This window comes from Aplidium turbinatum, chromosome 1, assembly GCF_918807975.1.
Source record: "Aplidium turbinatum chromosome 1, kaAplTurb1.1, whole genome shotgun sequence".
NCBI classification, from domain to species: Eukaryota; Metazoa; Chordata; class Ascidiacea; order Aplousobranchia; family Polyclinidae; genus Aplidium; species Aplidium turbinatum.
Genome location: NC_137472.1, coordinates 44,176,313 through 44,194,631, shown reverse-complemented (window position 1 = coordinate 44,194,631; position 18,319 = coordinate 44,176,313). Strand labels below are relative to the sequence as shown.

Below are 18,319 nucleotides of genomic sequence, written 5' to 3'. Positions count from 1 at the left end.
TGTATGAATCAAGTTGCTTTTCAATTGAATTAAAAATATTACCCTCCATGTTTAGTAATGATGTTCAACTATATTTTGTTTTGATTAACAATAACCTAAATGCTGGATTTGGATAAAAAAAGTATTCAATTTCTCTGTTTATTTTTGATATTTCAATCAGTTGGTTATTTTAATTATTGAGAAAATTCAAATTCTAAAAATAAGTTTCTGATGAACCAAAAAATGCTTGGTGGAACTATAAACCATTTGCACAGCCAACTGAAGTACAAGAATTTGTTCCAACAATTTTTTTTTTTTTGAAAAACATTTGCCATCAATTTTGCCATAAAATTTGCGCAACATTTGCCCTCCCGTTGCATAGCACATAAGACGTAGCACGACATGTAATGAAGGTAGTAGTCTTAACGCTGTTTGATGTCTTGTTTTTGGCGGCGCTTGATCAAGAGAAAAATCCAAGATAAATATAATCTTTTGTACGAATTTTATCTGTGGCTGCCTGACAGGTCGGTATTGGCGGCCATTAATGAAAGTTCAGGCGGCCATGGCCGCCAGCTTTTTCGAGGCCTGCATATCAAAATGGTCACAACTGCTTTTATATTTCCTAAATAGCCCAGGTAGCCGACCATTCACTACATAAAAATATTTTTCTGGGTTTTGACCGGTTTAAACCTAGTTTTCACTGGTTAAAACCAGGTTTAAACCGCTTAGTGGTCAAAACCAGTTTTGACCACTTAGAGATCAACCCTGTTATTATTGTATTTGAGAAAGCGTAAACTGTTTTAAAAAAATGTGATTTGTAATCATAATTTGTTATGAAGTCATTTTCTTTTTCATAAAGTTTTTTTTGAACAAATATGAACTGAATAAGGGTAAACTATCATTGTCATCACTAGCCGAAGTTAATTTTTTTGCCGTTTGGATCAAGAAAAATGAAAAACTGTTATAAGATGTTAAAATAACTTATAAATCAAGTTATAAAATCTTTCGTTTATAAGCAATTAAATAAATTCGAAAAGTATATAATTGCATTAATGTCTTGATTGCTGGTGTAGCTGAAATATCTCACCTTCAATGCATTTCTTTTTGAATCTGTCTGCTATTTAACTGCATTTATTTGGGGTTTACTTTTAAAAAAATTGCTGTTAGTATTGTCAGTCAATTGTAATAAAAAATTTGGTTGTGTTGTGTTTTAGCAACGCCAACTCGGTATTCTTTTGTCTTTACAGGCTATGATTAGATTTGTTTAAATGTAGCAAAAAATGTGATTGTTCAAACTTCTTTTGCTTTAAACTTCTGCGATAATGCAGTTTGTTTTTAGCTGCTTCAGTGTTTTAATCTGTACTATATGTGTATGTAATGCCATTAAAGGTAGGTAGGCTACTGTAGAAACTTTTTCCAGTGAATGTATTTTCTTTGTGAGTTTGATAGAAAAATTCAATTGACAACATTTCCTCAACAAAAGTGACTCATTAAATTTTGACTAATCTGCTATGTTTCTGACTGTTTCTAGGTTGATTAAATTTTGACTAATCTGCTACAAATAGTTTCACACATTGTTGCAGTATGCCATATCACATTCACAGCCCACTGTTGACACTGACTAGCCTCCAAAGTTCAAATCAATACGTTTTACTTTGTCATTGTGGTGTTGGTTGGAATCAATGACCCATGTGTCATTAGTTGGAGTCCACATATTTATTATTGTTTCATTAATTGACTGGTTATATTATTATACAATTTTTTCTCAAAAAAATGTTAAAATCTGTACGATTCTATGTGGTTTGACTTCTATGTTTCAGATACAAAGAAAAATAACAGCACTGTAATCAAGATTTCTGATTTGGAAGATGAGAAATACTTTTTATCTGTTGGTAATGTACAGGTAATGACATTTGTTTCCCCCAACCTTTGCTTAATCACTATTCATGCACAAAGTTTTACAAAAATATCTCACTGGCAAGTCGGGCATTAACCCCAACCAGTAACCACCACATGCAAATCAATTGCAGGACTTTTCACTTGCTCCTTTCATCACAAGCAAATCGCGTACATTAAAATCAAGTTCATATGTCTTGACTTGGAAACCTGGATCTCACTTGTCTTCTGTGAAATTTTACAAGATTCGATATAGAAAGGTGGGTTAAGAAAAATCTTTTAGCTTGATGAGTGCAAAATTTTGCAAATATTTTCAAAGTCAAAAAGCAATTTGCAGTGGAGAGCATGTCATTCCATGCCAATGACTTTATTTAAGAATGTCTGAATTGTAAATTAGGTTCTGTAAAATTTCAAAGTTTGATTTATTTTTGCAAAATGCGCAAATCAACTAAATTTTTATAAATTTTGATTTCAACATGTTTAAATTTGTATCGCTTCAATTATACATATAAATCGTAAGTGCCAAATAATTTTTTTCCAGTGTAATAACGCAGATGAGCCACTTTTTTTAAATACTGCAGTGCATATATCTTGCATTTCAGCTTCCAGATGCATAGAGTTTATATTGATGAGTAGTTTAGCTTTTGGTTTGCAGGTTGTATTTTTTTTGTTTCTAATTTTATTTGATTTCGATGTGAAAATGGATCTAATTTTCTTCACATGTTAAGAAGTTCAGCCAGCTCTAAACCTTTTAGAGAAATTGGCACAGCATCATACATGAGTAGATATTTACTTAAGTAAGCAAAGCGGAAAATTGACAGACTGCTTGGCTTTTGACAAGAATCAAGATTCCTGTTTGCGATGGAATTGATGAGCTGTTTGGTTTTGTTTTCTTGAGCTCAAAATGGATTCTTTTGCTCTTACTCTGCCTGATTATAAGCAGGTATCATTGCAAAGGTGGCAATTTGAGGAACAAACCGCATTCTCCCTGTCTTCATGTTCCATTTAGTCAAAGCGACCTTCGCAACGTCAATTCAACGCTATGTTACATTGACTTGGTTTGTCGATTATGAACTAAATTTCATTTGGAGACAAACAGCCTTTTCACCGTTTTTCTGCTGTGGCGCGGAAGAATGTAAATTACTCTTGAAATCATTAATCATGTCAAGAGAAACATTTTCTTTTGGATAGCCCAGGGGCCTAATCTAATTGGCCAAAACTGCCTTTTATGTACGATAAACATTCGGCTCGAATTATGTTGTCTACTTTTACTGCGCTTGGCAGGTGTAATTTTCACAATTTTAAATCATAACTTTCGACCGGATTTCTGTTCTTTGCCTTGCAACAAAGTAATGGTTCATTCACGCACTTTCGCTGGCAAGAGTTAATGTCTTAGGTCATTTTATTCTCTTCCTTGTTTGGCCTTCGGTTGGCAGTATATACAAAGCAGTTATTGTTAAAAACAAATTACAGTTTGCGCAAATAAGCTCCGTTCGTTGGAGAATGCTGATCAACAATTTCGCTGTAATTTTATGTCAGCTTATCAACCTTCGTTCGTTGGGAAACCTTTGCTTGGAAATCTCCAAACGTGATTTTAATGCTTGATTAATATTCATCAGATACAGCTCTTTCTTCACCAAGCCAAATTACTCTCCATCATTTCAACGTCGCTACGCATTGAATTTACCATAAAACATTGCTGATTGCCCGTTGAGATGGCGCTTAGCCAACCGGCAAGAGCAGATGGGTCACTTCTTTCTTTCAGAAGGCAGTGATTTGCTTGTTTTTAAGTGCTTGGGTTCCCCGTGGTTGTCAGAATTCTCCACTGCCACGCCATGCTAGGTATCGAATAACCTCCATCCACTTGTGGCAAGCTGTCTTTGTTTAATTGTCCGTTAATGGGACGCGCAACGTTATACGATGGTAAAACAATGAAATCGAATAAATGTGCGAAAAAATATTTACTGAGTTTTTCTTTCTATTTTAACTTTTTGAAAATATGTTGTAAAAAGAAAAAAATCACCATTGTCATCAGTTGCACTCTGCTGATAAATTTAACGGTCTTCGTCTGAACACCTCAAATTCGTTGTTTCATGCTTCGTACGGTACTATACTAAGGTGATATTTTTTTAAAGGATTCTTCATCGTTGTGGCAATATGCAAGTGTCCTTGCTGGCTCGACTTCACTGAGGTTGGGCGGCTTGGCTAGTTCCACTTTATATCTGGTCGAGATGATAGAAGTCCTTTTGGATGGCCGCACCAGCCAACTCGCAGTGTCGTCTTTTCGCACAGGAAACTGTAAGATTTTATTAATTTGACATCAACCAAATGTTTCTCTATTTTCCTTAAAACAACGTCCGGTGGCGTCGGATTGATGGTCTGAGTGAACTGACTGATTTTGCATTGAGTGACGGGCTCATGACGACTGAGAAGTGGGTTTTTCTCAGACAAATTAAGTTCTAGTTTAAGTGGCTGCATCACGTGCTCTTATCTGTAATAAGATACTTTTCTGGGGCACTTCTAATCAATGTGAGTTCAGCAGTTCTATCAGTTCAACCAATGTTGCAAATGAGATATGTATAAGGTTACGGTTAGTAGATAAGGACTTTTTGCTTGTTTTTTTTTTCTCAATCAGTTGCAATAAAAAAACTAAAGTAAAATATAGTCTGTTTATTTAAAGTGAAGAAACCAAAATAAAGTAGTGGTCTGAGTTTGATGGATCAACACGCTTTTACCTAATTAGTCGATTTCAATATTTGCAGCTGAACAGGAAAAACCTAAGAAGCCGCTCTTGAGCTTTTCTTCACAGGTTTTAAATAAAAAAGGAAACAAAAAGCCAAATCGGAGAAGTTCCAATAGCACTTCGAAAGGTAACTTGCTTTCACCACGCTTTCTGTCTTGACTGAAAGTGTAACGCCCAAGACAGCAAAATCCGTCACTTTTAAATTAATTCAACGTCTGCGGATGTTGAATCAATGCAAAAATGACGGATTTTTCTGTCTGGGGCAGAGTTTCAATTCGCTGCCAGATAAGTTACGATGTATATTCATTTTTTTCAAAGATCACTTGCGTATCGGGGATGTAGTGAAAAGTTTTGGAATCATCACTGTTTCTCACTTGTAGCCGCATAACCATGAAAAACGATTGAAATTGTGGCTTGTGATGATCCATTGGTTTGATTGATTTTGCTCAGCATTTTCCGATGTAGTGCCGAATTGAAAAACAGTTTTAACCATCAGTTCCGAAGCCAAATGAAAGGCCTGGTGTTTTATTACGTCGTCTCCAGGGAAAGCGTCGATGCCATGCACGTATAGCTTACTTGCTTTCCTGGTTGTGAACACAGCGAGACACATAAACGTGTTTACGTTCATTAGAACATCTCAAGGCATCTGGTTAATGCAAAAATAACGTTTGCTTATTGAGAAGCGGCCTTTTTTTCGTTCGTCGCCTTCGTGTTTGTATCCCGTGACCAGGTATCCGATTGTCACAAATTCGTATTTTCATTTTACGGCAATCTACAATTACACTGCGTCCGCTGAACAAGAGCTCGTATCTCGAGCGATTTTCTTTTCTAAAATAAATGAAGTGTTTCTCAAGCATGTATTTAGTTTATTGTTCGAAGAAGAATGACATTTAATCGGCTGTAATTTTACAGCACAAGTCCCAGGTGCACCGTCGTTACCGTCTGTGAAGAACACATCGCCGACATCTGTCTCGCTTATGTGGCGTCCCCGTTCGAATGGAGGTTCCCCTATCACGGGCTACAAGGTAACGATTATCTTTTTTCAAATAAGAGTCGCCATTGTGTGTACAATTACATGTCATAATTCGTTTCTATTGAAACATGACCTATTTTTAGAAAGATTAAAGTCTTTTGTAAAATTTCCCAATGTTTTGTGATCTGGGTTGATTTGCGTTTGGCAACGTAAATGTGACAGAAGTGTTGAAAATATGTGTGTTTGGTAACTTGAATAAGCAAAAAATATCTTTTAACTTAAGTTTAACATACCAGCGAAGGATTGCGTTTGCATGAATGTGTGTTTTTCTGTCTTTCAACTATCGCTTCAATTGAATGCTTTGAATTCATTATTTGCTTTTCCATCAACACTCGGATGCACTGGGTGCTTCTCATATCACCGTAAGAGATTGCTAGAAAAGTGTTTAAATTGTCGCTGTGTCGTCACCCAGCCTGCAAAAGTCGCCGTTTTTTTTCATTGTTTTATCGTTGAAATGTTTGAATGATGTTTTTCTTGAAATCTCTTGACGTTTACAAGGCAGAAGTAGCTCATCTTTGTGGTCTTGTGGATCTCCCAAACCAGATCTGAGCTCAGATTCGGATTCAGCACCCCAAAATTACCCTAAATCACTTCTCAAACTTCGGAATGGCCCGTTTCGGTGAGTCCGATCCCCATTCGGTGATTTTTTCAATTTTTTTTTAAATTATTGGGTATCGTAGCCTAGTTATTATTGCCGTTTTAGGGTTAGGGGTTAGAGGTTAGGAACTCACCGAATCGGACTCACCGAATAGTAGCAGACTCCTCAAACTCCATGCAAGAAAAAAACAATTTTGTTAAACAGTGTTATTCTCCTCTCGACTGTCGAGTCAGTTTTAGTTCACTTTGTAACCTGATGCGATTATCCAGCTTGGCTGTGTAAAACTTTATTAAATTTAGCGGTCGATTCTATTCCGTTTGTTTTCCTCTTATCTTCCAGCGCTGAAACTCAATCTCGGCTACAGTTTGCGGTCAGAGACATCTAAATGCGCAAATTTCCGATCACACGTTTGGCCTGTCAGCTTAGACATAAACTAATTAATATGAGCCACCAAACCGTTCAAAGTCATTCATCAGCGTAATTAGATGTCATTTTGCCAATTTGAAACATTTTGGGGTGTTGACACTGGTCGTGGTTATTTTATTAATGTCTGTACTTTGTTGTTGAAAGTGTTGTGTTAGAAATGTAATCTTCAACCCAATATTTTGATGGTTGACCGTAAATAGTATAGGTTTCGCCAGGTCTACATTTTAGCGCGGTGATTTTGGGATGACGTCTATTTCGTTGGCAGTCACAAAGTGGCAAACAAAAACTGTGGGCTTTTGCTTGTTCAAGCGATTTCAGATTAACAGAACTGAGCTAACTTTCAAGGCCTTGAATTGTTTGATTTCCAACTTGAAGTCGGGTCGAAGAATTCGATGTGCAAGCATTCACATCTGAGCCAGTTTTTGTTCAAACACCTCAAGAGCCTCTCAACGATGTGCTCAATCAATGTCTGTGCAGTTAATTATCCAAATGGCATGTAGGCAGTAGGCTTGACGCCAGTTGCAGCAAAACTAAATGCGTTTGAAAACTATCATCGGCTGCAAAAGACCAGCAACCCAATCAACCGTGATCGGGTTCTGAGTTTCTATTCAATGCTACGTTTGTTAAAACGTTTCAACTGTGATTGCGCAGATGCGAGATTTTTTTTCTGTCGGATTCTATGTGAATGACAGACAGTTTGAGGTTGAAAATAGACTATTTTTTGCTTCGAAGCAGAGGGACATATTTGCCGTTGAAGCATGTGTAAACCCTTTTCTATAGTCTTACACAATTGTCTAATTCTGTGCTGGAAACTATGCGCAGCAATGGCACCGAATTGACTTTGTACTTTTTTGCCATGAATTTTGTGGCAGAGAAAACTTATTACGCGTGTTGATTCAACGTCTACAGATGTTGAATGAACTGAAAGAATTTGTGGACTGTGGATTTTCTCACGTTTGCACCTCGATCCAGAAATTGGCTTGTTGGTGAATGAAATCCGCTTAGGATAATTCCCCTGAGCTTGCAAAAGCCTTTGTTTATGCGAATGTAAACTGACACCCTTTCTATTAGTATTCTATATGAAATCGATGTTTGCTGAAGTGAGTCATTTTTATCTGTCAAATTAACGACATTCCGAAGCTTGTGCTTGTCTTCTTTGTTCGTGCCGTGTTTATTGACTGAGAAACATTTGACAATGGAGTTCCATCGGTTTTCAATATGATGACTTTATCTCGCAGAAGAAACTCATGTTATGGATCGTTCGTTCCTACTTTGAGATGTTCATATCAGTTTATTTTATGTCATTAACCTTATTAAGTCATTAAGCGATAAATCACCACGCTAATGAACGAGAGAGGTGGAAAAATCTTTTAAAAGTTCAAAACACAGAAGAATAACTGTTTGGGTAGTGTGGCACATACTTGTAGCTGGCATGGTCAGAAGTTGGAAACTGGAATTCTTGGTCGCCTATCGGGATTTATTCTTCCACAATTAAACTGTTCATTTTGTACGTTTCAGCTCACATTCCATCAAACAAGCACCCTGTTTAAGCCTTTACTTTTACTCTTGCCTTGCTTATCTTCATGACAAGTATGACAGCAGGATCCGTTGCTGCGTGAAACCTTGTACAGTTTGTGCTTGAGCGGATTACAAATCGTATCAAGAAACTCAAGACATGTAATCTCTTTTTATAGATTCAAATTCGTTCTTTGGGCCACGGTAAAAGAGGGTGGAAAACGAAAAAAGAAATCCTTCCTCCTGGTACACGAACTCACACTCTCAGCGGGCTAAAAAGAGGTGATGTATTTTTCATCGAACTAGTTTGTGCGCTGCAACTGCTTTGATCTCAGTGACTATTCGACGTCATGAATTTGAATAAAATAGGTTTTTTTCTATTTGGAGAAGTGTTTTGCATGCTCACAGCCACACGACGTAAGTTTCATGTTAGCTTAACGTCTTTTTGACTGCCGGTTTTAAAGTAAATTTATTAAGCTTTGAGATTACTCAATATTTGTGGCCTGGCATCAGTGTAACTCCCATTTTTCCAATCCACTGGCTTCTTACTCAGACAACGTTGTTAAATTGTTACTCGATCCGTAATGCGTCTGTTCCTCGGTCTTTGTCTGATTTTGTTCGATTGTTTATTTCTCGAGAATGTGCAATTGTGACGTAATAGCTCAGTGTGATTTGAATACAAGTTGGAATTCATCTCTCGTGTTGCTGAATGACATCACAGAACGGTCGGCAAGCGAAAAAGAGCACACATTTTGCTATTTAATTTATATCTCATAAAAAAATAACATGAGAAAATAACTTCGCCGCCACTCCACATTGTGTGAGAAAATTAATTTTGTGTTACTGCGAGATCCCATGCAACTTGTGCCGATCCAACGCGGTCAGTCAATGAATCCTGAATTGTGGCCGCACGGTAAAAACAGCTGAAAACCAAATATAAACAAAAGTCAATCTGATCTGTGAAGTATTTGCTCACAATCTTTGAGAGTAATTGTTCGGAATGAAACAATTGGCGCATATCAACACATGGTTTATCGTGATTAAGTCGTGATGTCATGTTGGTAAATGACACTCGGCGGTCTTATACCAGTTCGCAGAATCTGTTCTTTGTACGGACAGATTTTGCTAACCGGGAATGAAACCGCGATCACCGGTTTTTGTTCGTTATAATGAATTTCACTTTTCTATCACTCAGACAACTGCTTTCAAAGTTCTCCGTCGCGTTTAACTTTCTCTATCCGCTTTTCCTCACGCAGGTGCGTCCTATAAATTCCGAATCATTGCTGTGAACGCTATTGGGGAGTCAGTTCCTTCGCAGAGCACGAGCCCGCACAGCACCAATTCCTTTGCTCGAAAAGAACCGTCCACCGCTCCACTCGTCACCCACGTTGCCATGGAAAATCGCAGTCTTGTCATCCACTGGATGGTACGCAATTAGTTAATTCTTGCACTACTTTCTGATACCGTGCTGTTCGATCAAACTTGAGTAACATAATTAGCGGTTTTTGCAGGTTGTACAAGTTCACTTGGAACCTTAGTCGAGAGTTATATTCACTAGTTTATCGCAAACACGAGAGTAGTTGTTGTAATTGATCTGTTATTGTTGTGGCTACTTAATTTCCACTTTATGCGTCGTATATGACAACTGTTTTGGTTACAATTTAGTGTTTTTAGTTAATTCTGATCCACTGAGTTTTTCATTCCTCTGAAGTAATTTCAGTTTATTCGTTTTTTTGCTGGCGAAGAAAACAAAAATATACAGTACTACTCAATAAACAAAAATAACTCACACAGCAAGAAGTTTTGGAGTTGATTTGACTTCTACTTAATAGAAATAACCTGTTTCGTTTCTTTGACGAGGCTGGATGTTGAAGCGATACAGAAGGACAATATGACAATTTTCTTGGCTACTAAAGATGGGATGTCAATGTTTCTCTGCCAGTTTTATCAGTCAAACGAAGCCTTATCATTTTTTTGTAATATCTACAACTGGTGTTACTTGATTTGCAGTATGATGAAGCCTCGTTCGATGGTTTTCTCTTAAAATACAATACGAAAGAAAAACGAGGAAGAAAACGCATCCGAAACCCTTCCGTGACGTCATATGTGATCAAAGAGCCGTTGCGCGGCCAAATGTATTCTGTCAAATTGCAGGTAAAACCAAAGTATTTTTTTTTCTACCAGATCAAATCACACTTCGGCCTGGTTATTCTGACAGAATTGCAATAGTTACAAGTACTTTTGTGACAATATCCTTTGTCATTGCAATATGCATTCTGAAATTCTGGAAAAAGGCCAGTCAGCAAACGTTGCCGTTGTTACATTATTTCAATATCTAGCGATGTTCAAACGATGTAAAAATAGCAGCCTTTTCTGCCTAAATTGTTCTATCTGGGGTCGGATCAAATATACCCGACTGCTGAGGTCCCACTCCTGACACTACGGAATTCTTTCGACTTCACAGTCCTGGTCTCATCTATTCATGCATTGAAGTTTTGTTCACAAAACCCTCTGCGCAGGCCTACAACTCTGTGGGAAATTCGCCGGAATCTCAAGCTTTAAAGTTTCGAATAGTGCGGGACAAGGAGACTGACGTCGACATAATCCGTCCTCAAACATCAGTGGACCTGCCCAGCGATCCCAGCAATGACGCTTTATATCCTGCATTCGGTAAGCTATTTTGAAAACGTTTACAGTGTGTAAATCAATGTCTTTTTACGTTGATTCGTCGCCTGCAGAGGCAGCGATTCATACAAAAAGAGGCTGATTTGCTGATTTGGTTTTCATAAGTTGTGATTTGAAAAAGTCCTGACTGCACTGAAAGTTTCTGCAACCAAATTGTGGCACTGGTGTTAAAAAAACATTTTAGTTTTTAAACATATAAATAACATTTGTTTGTGGCTCATCAGTTTTAGTTTCTGCAGTTTTGTTTTAATTTCTTTAGCTTCACTTGGCAGCTTTTAAGAAAGTAAGAAAAACTGCAACTGAACCAAAAGGTTTTTAATTTTCACCATTAGATTCCAGTTTTGTCAAGCCTTGTGAAACTTGAAAAATTTACGTCAATTTTTGCCTTCTCAGCGCTATAGTTTGTCAAGTAATTTTTCAATTTTCCGGCTGGCTTCGTTTTTTTGAGAATTACTCCACTTTTTCTTTTGATTGGCTTGGTGTTGTGCTGTAATTTTTCAAAAAAAATTGACTTACTAGCCGGTTGCTCTTGCGGACAGCAACCCAGATAGCAAATTCCGTCATTTTCATACTCATTTAACGTCTGTAGACGTTGAATTAATGTAAAAAATGACGGATTTTACTGCCTTGGAAGAAACTTATTTAAACATCAAAGCTGACCGACAACCCTAAATTTAAATTCAATCGACGCCCAAGCGAAATTTCTTCCAAGTTTTAAGTGGAAAAATAACAGGGTTTGGTAAATAGTTTTGTGTTGTCAAATATGACTTTCAACTGTTGATAAAACGATGTTCTGCAATTTAGCAAAGTGGCTTCGTTCTTGAAACGTGATTACATGTTGAGAGCTTTGTTGTTGTTTGAGGGATCGCCTTGAGCTAAACTAGTTCACTTCGCAGACGAACAGATACCGGTAACTTTAAGATTGAAAAAACGTCTCAATAAACGTAAATACGACATTTTTATGGTTATTTGAGTTCTCCAATAGGATATTGTTGAGTTTGCTACGGCGCATGAGAACGACAGCTGGCGAAGAAGTAACATTTTAATGAAACCTCTTCATTCATTGTCATAGTAAGATGGTTTTCTATAAGCCTTAGCGACAAATTTACGGTCAATGACAATGTAAGTTGCAGCTGAAAAATGCTCGAATCTTTTTTCACGTGCAATTATATATCGCTTTGGCACAGTTGAGAGATTTTAATCTTGAACTTGTTTACCGTTGTTTGTACTTAGGATAGCAATTGAATATAGTTTTCTAGCGCAGGTGTTTGCTCGCTCATGTAAATCTCTTTATTTATGGTGAACCACTCTTTTTTTCGTTGAATATTCGATTTGAAGTGTTGTTTCCAATTTAAGTTTTTTTCCTGACGGTGCAACAGGTCTCTATGACGAATCAAAGGCAAGCCAGCTAAATTTGGTTACACCATAAACATGACGGCTTCAGCGCTCCATTAAACCTACCTAGGACTCTTTTTCAAAGTTCACAATAATAAATAACAGAGGAGAAAGTGATTCACTGATGGATTTCAAGTCTCGCTTTTCAAGGCGCTGTCGTCTACTGGCTTATTAATCAAGTCATTATGACGCTTTGTCGTCGAAACAAAACTTTCAAGCCACCACTTACTGCAAATGGTGGCCTGCCTGCCAACCGGCGATTAGAAAATTACTGCTTGATACAATTTTTTTAGCTTTAATTATTTGATTCAAAGCAGCCCAATGTCTAATTGAAGGAAAATGATTTGCACTCAACTCAGTCTTTTTCTGATAAGAAAATGCAAAACTTTTTTTCTTCCTCCTAGTAAAAAATAAATGCAATATTATGGATGCCAATCAGTCCTAAATTTTCCTAAGTCATTGTCATTCTGTAGTGAGTGATAAAGCGAATTTACATTATTTTGTGACAGATCATGAGAAGTACACACCTGTAAGTCACGCGGAATGCGCGCAAATGTTAAAACTTCCATGTCTTCAAAACCAGTTTCTTGGCATTGATTTATCGACGGTACTTCATTTATTAGCTTAACGCATCCTGACAGACGATTGTTCGTGTTGATATTTTATTACTGCCGAAATTTAATCATTTATGTCATGCCTCTTGACTATTTAAGAACGCTAAGCCTTCCCAAGCTAGCAAAATCTGTCCTGTTTACATCGATTCAAGATCTTCAGACGTTGAATCAATGTAAGAAGGACGAATTTTACCAAATTTTCTGCACAGCAGATGCACCTGACGTCTCTCCACATGTTCCTGTTCACAACGAAGAGGTGAAGGCCCGTTCTTCGAGGATCGACCTCGTGCTGGTGATCGGTGGCACTGCCAGTGCTGTCGCTATCATCTTCCTTGTCGTTATCACCAAGTTCTGCCGTAAAAAGTCAACGCAACAAAGAAAAGTCGAAAAGACTTCCTCAGCGCAAAAGTAATTTATGAATTTGACTTTGTGCACTTCCAACGTCAATTTAAGGTTCTCCGATGTGAAGATATAACAACTTAATTGCTACACTTGACTTTGTATCATAACAGATACATAGAGGACGGTTTCCTGACTTGGTATGAATCGACCTTCCGCGTTTCTGTGTTTATGTCCACAAACAGCGAATATGTTCGCTAAATGAACAGCAGCTTTCAAAAATGTCAAAGCCACTTAACTTCATAATAGGACTAAAAACCGCACGAACACACTGCGTTGGCTATGTGATTTGGAACGTTGGCGTTTTGTACCAAGCAAATTGTTTACTTAATTCTCATAGCTTGGAAAATATGTGGAAATAGCTGCTAGGTTTTTGTAATACTGTACAGTAAGTCAGGTCTTTTTAAAGAAGTGTGGCTTCGCTAATCAGCTTGGAGAGGAATGCGTGGTGTACTTGGTAAACTTTCTCGTGTCATTTTCGTATATCCGTGTGGCTTGCGTTCGATTTGATGATTATTTTATCTTTAAAAATGCGTTAAACTTGCAACTATTCACCGCAGGATTTGTTGTAGTTTTGTCGTGTTGGCACAACACAAGATTAACTTGTTTTCATATTTATTTTCAGTGAAACAAAGGAGAATTCAAACCTGTGTACAAAAATAGTCTCCTACCTTTGCTGCCGTCATAAGCCCCGAAGCACAAAGCGACCTCCGATATCTTCGACTCCCCCGCGCTGTTCCTGCTACAGCGGAACCGGTTCTCCACCACAGATGGCCGGGTCATGTGTGCAGTCCAACCGAACGTCCATGTCTCACTCGATTGTACCTGACAATGGACATACACCTTGCGTACCAGCACACCCCAGCCCAACCTACACAGTCTATTATGATTATTCATCGGCTCGCCCTCCCCCATGCTGTGCCCCCCCAGGAATCCCCTTGTGGTGGGTCCGAGGTGCGACTGGCGAATTCTGCCATATTGTTCCTCATAGTGCTCGACCAAAAAGAAATGAAGATTTAGTTATTAAAACTATAGAAGAACAGTCCGAAGATATTGATATTTCTACTTTTATTCATGATACTCCGACAACCCTACGCCCCAGCTCCTCGACTCCTCCACATCACAGCTCTTTGACTTCTCCACAACATAACTCTTCCCCTTCACGCCACAGCTCCTCCACTCATCTACGCCACAGCCTCTCGACGCCTCCACACTCCAGCTCCTCCACTCCTCCAACCCACAGCTCTTTGACTTTTTCACGCCCCAGCTCTTCTACTCCTCCATGCCAGAGAACCATGACTCCTCCACTCGACAGTAGCTTGACTCCCCAAAGCCACAGCTCTTCGCCTCTTCCACCCCATAGCACCACACCTCCTCCACCACACAGTATCTCCACTTCCCCAAGCTACGATACGTTGACCTCCTCCCATTCAAGCAGTGCCGACGTGGGCGAAAAAGGCTCTGAATCTGAGCTGGAATTATCGGACAGTGATTGCAAAGCTAAAAATGTAACTAAATGTGGTTTTTGACAAAAGATTTTCTAATTACACCAAAGTATCTGTTTATTTTTTGTCTTTGAATTGCACTTCATCATAGTGATAAACAACAGCTATTAAACGCAAACCACACGAGTAGGTTATTGATCCGTTTAATCATATATTACATACATAATCATATATACATTTACATAATCATACATTTCATATTGACCTGTGCCAACTAAATGAAATTATCTGCAGTAAATCACTTGTTCTCCACTGCTCAGCATCGTTGCAAGTTTTAAGAGTTTATATTTGATTTGTATTTTATATTTACTTTATATTTTCAGACTATTTTTTGTTGCGGACTGTATTTGGTGCCTTTTTTTTGATACAGTTGCTTTTTACGTTTTTTGTTTGTATCTGTTGACGTGACGCCATAGTTTTGCAAAAACGCTGCCATGTTCAAGAAACTTACTTAATTCCGTTTAAGTCTCAATTGCCCCATTATGTGGAGACGTTTGATATCTTGAACTACTTATGGTGTCTCCAGATTGACCGCTTTAATCCAGTCAGCGAAAGTTGTCATTTTTATTACATTTCAACGTTTACTGTAGTTGAAACGATATAAAAACGGCAACTTTTGTTTGGTGGGAAGCTGAAATGATGCAAAGAACGGAATTTTTACAAGCCACACATTAGCCAGCTTCCTTCTTGATTTGCGACTTTTTGCATTGCTCTCAATTTGAAGGATTAATTTGTTAACACTGAGGCTGATTCCAGAAGGTCCATCATCTTCTGTAAACCAAACAAAGCAATTTCACTTCATTGATGAGACCTTTCTTGAATTATTTTTGAAATCTTCGATCAGTTTTGTATTATACGCCGAGTAAGCTGGTGAAAGGCTTTTGTTATCAAACAGTGGAACAACGCAAAAACATCGTCCGACAACGAAATATTTATGCACAAGTTTGATTGAAGTTTCTCTCGATGGTTAGTTTGGCAATACCATCCATCACCGTCTCTGGACCTTCAATTTATTAAAGTCGTCGTTTGGGTTGGTCCGAACACAGTGGAAGTGATTAAAATTCTCTCTACAATGTGGTTACTTACATATCTATTCTCGGTGTAATCTGCTATGATTAACATCGCGAACATGATTTGAGATATTCTTGCTTGTATTTTGGCCGCTTTACTTTTTCGAGGCCAATTTGTATTTACCCAACAAGATGCTTTGATTGAGAACAAATGACCACATCTTATAAGTCTCCATATTTAAAGCCATCTTATTTGCAAAAATATGCTTATTTCTGTACGGTGTTGTCACATTTCTTTGCCACCACCAAATACCAAAGCATAACTGTCATTGAAAAGAAAAGAATTCTCGATGAGACCAAATCAATTTATTTTGATTCAACGTCTTCGAGTAAAATTCGCTTTTGTATTTTGTTCTGTGTTTTTGTATTATGTTTTCATCGAGTTTATGTTTATTTTACGTCTATTATTGTTTTGATTTGATGTCCAGCTAGTAAAAGTTGCACTTTTCAAAGGGGCATGTTTTTAGCTGGACACTTTACCTTTGAATGAACTAAGACGAACATATGAGCCATCAGTGCATATGAGCCACGAAGCAAAGATTTTGTTGCGCAATACACGTTCAAAAACAAACCAGACGGAGTGGATTGCGTGGTGATATTATAGAATTTTTTTTTCTGTGCGCAATCAATCATTCATGTTTTCTGTCACCTTTTTTAAAGTTCACAAAAATACCATAATAAGGAAAACATGTTTACATTTTTTTGTGTTGATGACAGCTTGGCAGTGATATGCGTTTGCTTAATGTGGATCACAGCTACGCGCGGTGCAAACGACGCTCTAAAACAGGGGTGGGGAACCTGCGGCCCGCGTCAAAATTTCTTTACCCAAAATATATTGAAACAACAGCTCAAAAAAGAGTAGGGTGTGCATTCTTGGTATATTGCGAATGGCCTTCTATGACTAGTTAATCCATCATAGAAGATTAAGAATTCCAATTGAGAGTTGAGTTACAATTAAGAGTTGCAACATCTTCCGTGTCAGCAGATATCACACGACTCACCAAAAATAAAAACTTTCAGCCATCCCACTAGCTGTGAAAGTGAAATAAATTATTGTCTACTAACTGTCTTCGCTGCATTTTTTATCTGTTAATAAAATTTAGAAATTTTTAGTGGCCCGCCTGTGTTATTTCTCATTTTATGTGGCCCGCAATACTAAAAGGGTTCCCCACCCCTGCTCTAAAACAAGGGTCTCAAGCTCAAATTGCTTTGAGGGCCAAATAAAAACTTGTAAATTAACTCGAGGGCCGCAATACACAATAAGAAGTCAATAAACAAAATAACACAGTTAAAACGCAATAAAAAAAGGCAGTAAGAACACACCAAGAACGTTAGATCTCAAGAAAAAGTAATAAGAATAAAAAGATGGAAAAACACTGTACAAACGTAAACGAAACGACGGACCTGGACAGTAAAAATCTTGCAATCAACTTTCTAAAAGCGCGGAAAAAACTAAACCCTTAAAAAACTGACTTCAGCAAATAATAAGGTTACTATTGCGATAAGGACATAAAAAGTGAATAGGCAATGTTATTGTGATGTAACAATACGAGTTTCTCAGACGTAATAAAATGGCGCGACAGTGGTGCAAAAAAGTCATGTGAAGTTTGATGGACATTTTCAGAGTTTTTGAGCAATTTTAGAGTGCATTTTATCTTTTTAAATCTACAGAAAAAATATGTAGGCTACTGTAATTGTCAATTATTTCAAAGTTTAAAAATTCATTGCGGGCTGCACAAAAAATCCTCATTTTCAGAGTTTTTGAGCAATTTTAGAGTGCATTTTATCTTTTTAAATCTACAGAGAAAATATGTAGGCTACTGTAATTGTCAATTATTTCAAAGTTTAAAAATTCATTGCGGGCTGCACAAAAAATCCGCATGGGCCGTGTGTTTGAAACCCTTGCTTTAAAAGCTTTTTAGAGTTACTTGCCAAAATATTTTTCGAAAACGTCATAGGCCTACCTTTTAAAAATGTATGCACATTGTTGTAAATTACTGTTAAACCACTTTCGAGTGTTTTCAGTTAATTGTGGCCTGGATCCAGAAGACTGGATCAGCCTACTTTTCTTTTTAAATTTTGCAAAACTGGAAATTAAGTTGTTTTGGAACGAAATCTATATGTGAAGTGTGAACCTGTGCAACATAAGTAGCTTTTGAGATGACAAAGTGACACGTGTTTAAAGTAAATTTGAAGAACGTGTATATCTCATCGTGCCAGCAACAGGCGCTATTGTCAACATCAACGAGGTTGCCTCCCTCGAATATGCAAAATAATTGTGGCTGTGTTCGTACGATCTTGCACAGACTTTTAATAGTTAAATTTAAGTTATTTTTTCATCCTTCAAGCTCGATGCAAGCCAGTCGCAAGTTTGTTTTATGTACGGTACCCGAAAATGTTTTTCTTTGCGTGGCCTATAACTTTCACCCTTTTAAGTTACACCTGTTGTCGTTTGCGAAGG

General features: G+C 37.6%; 1 protein-coding gene across 2 annotated transcripts; it reads left to right on the top strand.

The window, feature by feature from the left end:
- The first annotated feature begins 1,227 nt into the window (after window positions 1-1,227).
- Window positions 1,228-16,718, top strand: LOC145780567 (cell adhesion molecule-related/down-regulated by oncogenes-like). 2 transcript variants are annotated; one of them, XM_082592203.1, is made up of 12 exons: window positions 1,228-1,368; window positions 1,800-1,882; window positions 2,010-2,135; window positions 4,011-4,173; window positions 4,638-4,745; window positions 5,531-5,643; window positions 8,370-8,472; window positions 9,447-9,616; window positions 10,201-10,344; window positions 10,710-10,860; window positions 13,097-13,292; window positions 13,909-16,718. In XM_082592203.1, exons 1-12 carry the CDS (start codon window positions 1,302-1,304, stop codon window positions 14,810-14,812), a joined length of 2,328 nt encoding a protein of 775 aa, XP_082448329.1. In that variant the 5' UTR covers window positions 1,228-1,301; the 3' UTR covers window positions 14,813-16,718. The 2 variants fall into 2 exon arrangements, with proteins under 2 accessions (XP_082448329.1, XP_082448322.1); XM_082592196.1 differs by having other exon boundaries at window positions 13,094-13,292.
- Window positions 16,719-18,319: the final 1,601 nt, after the last annotated feature.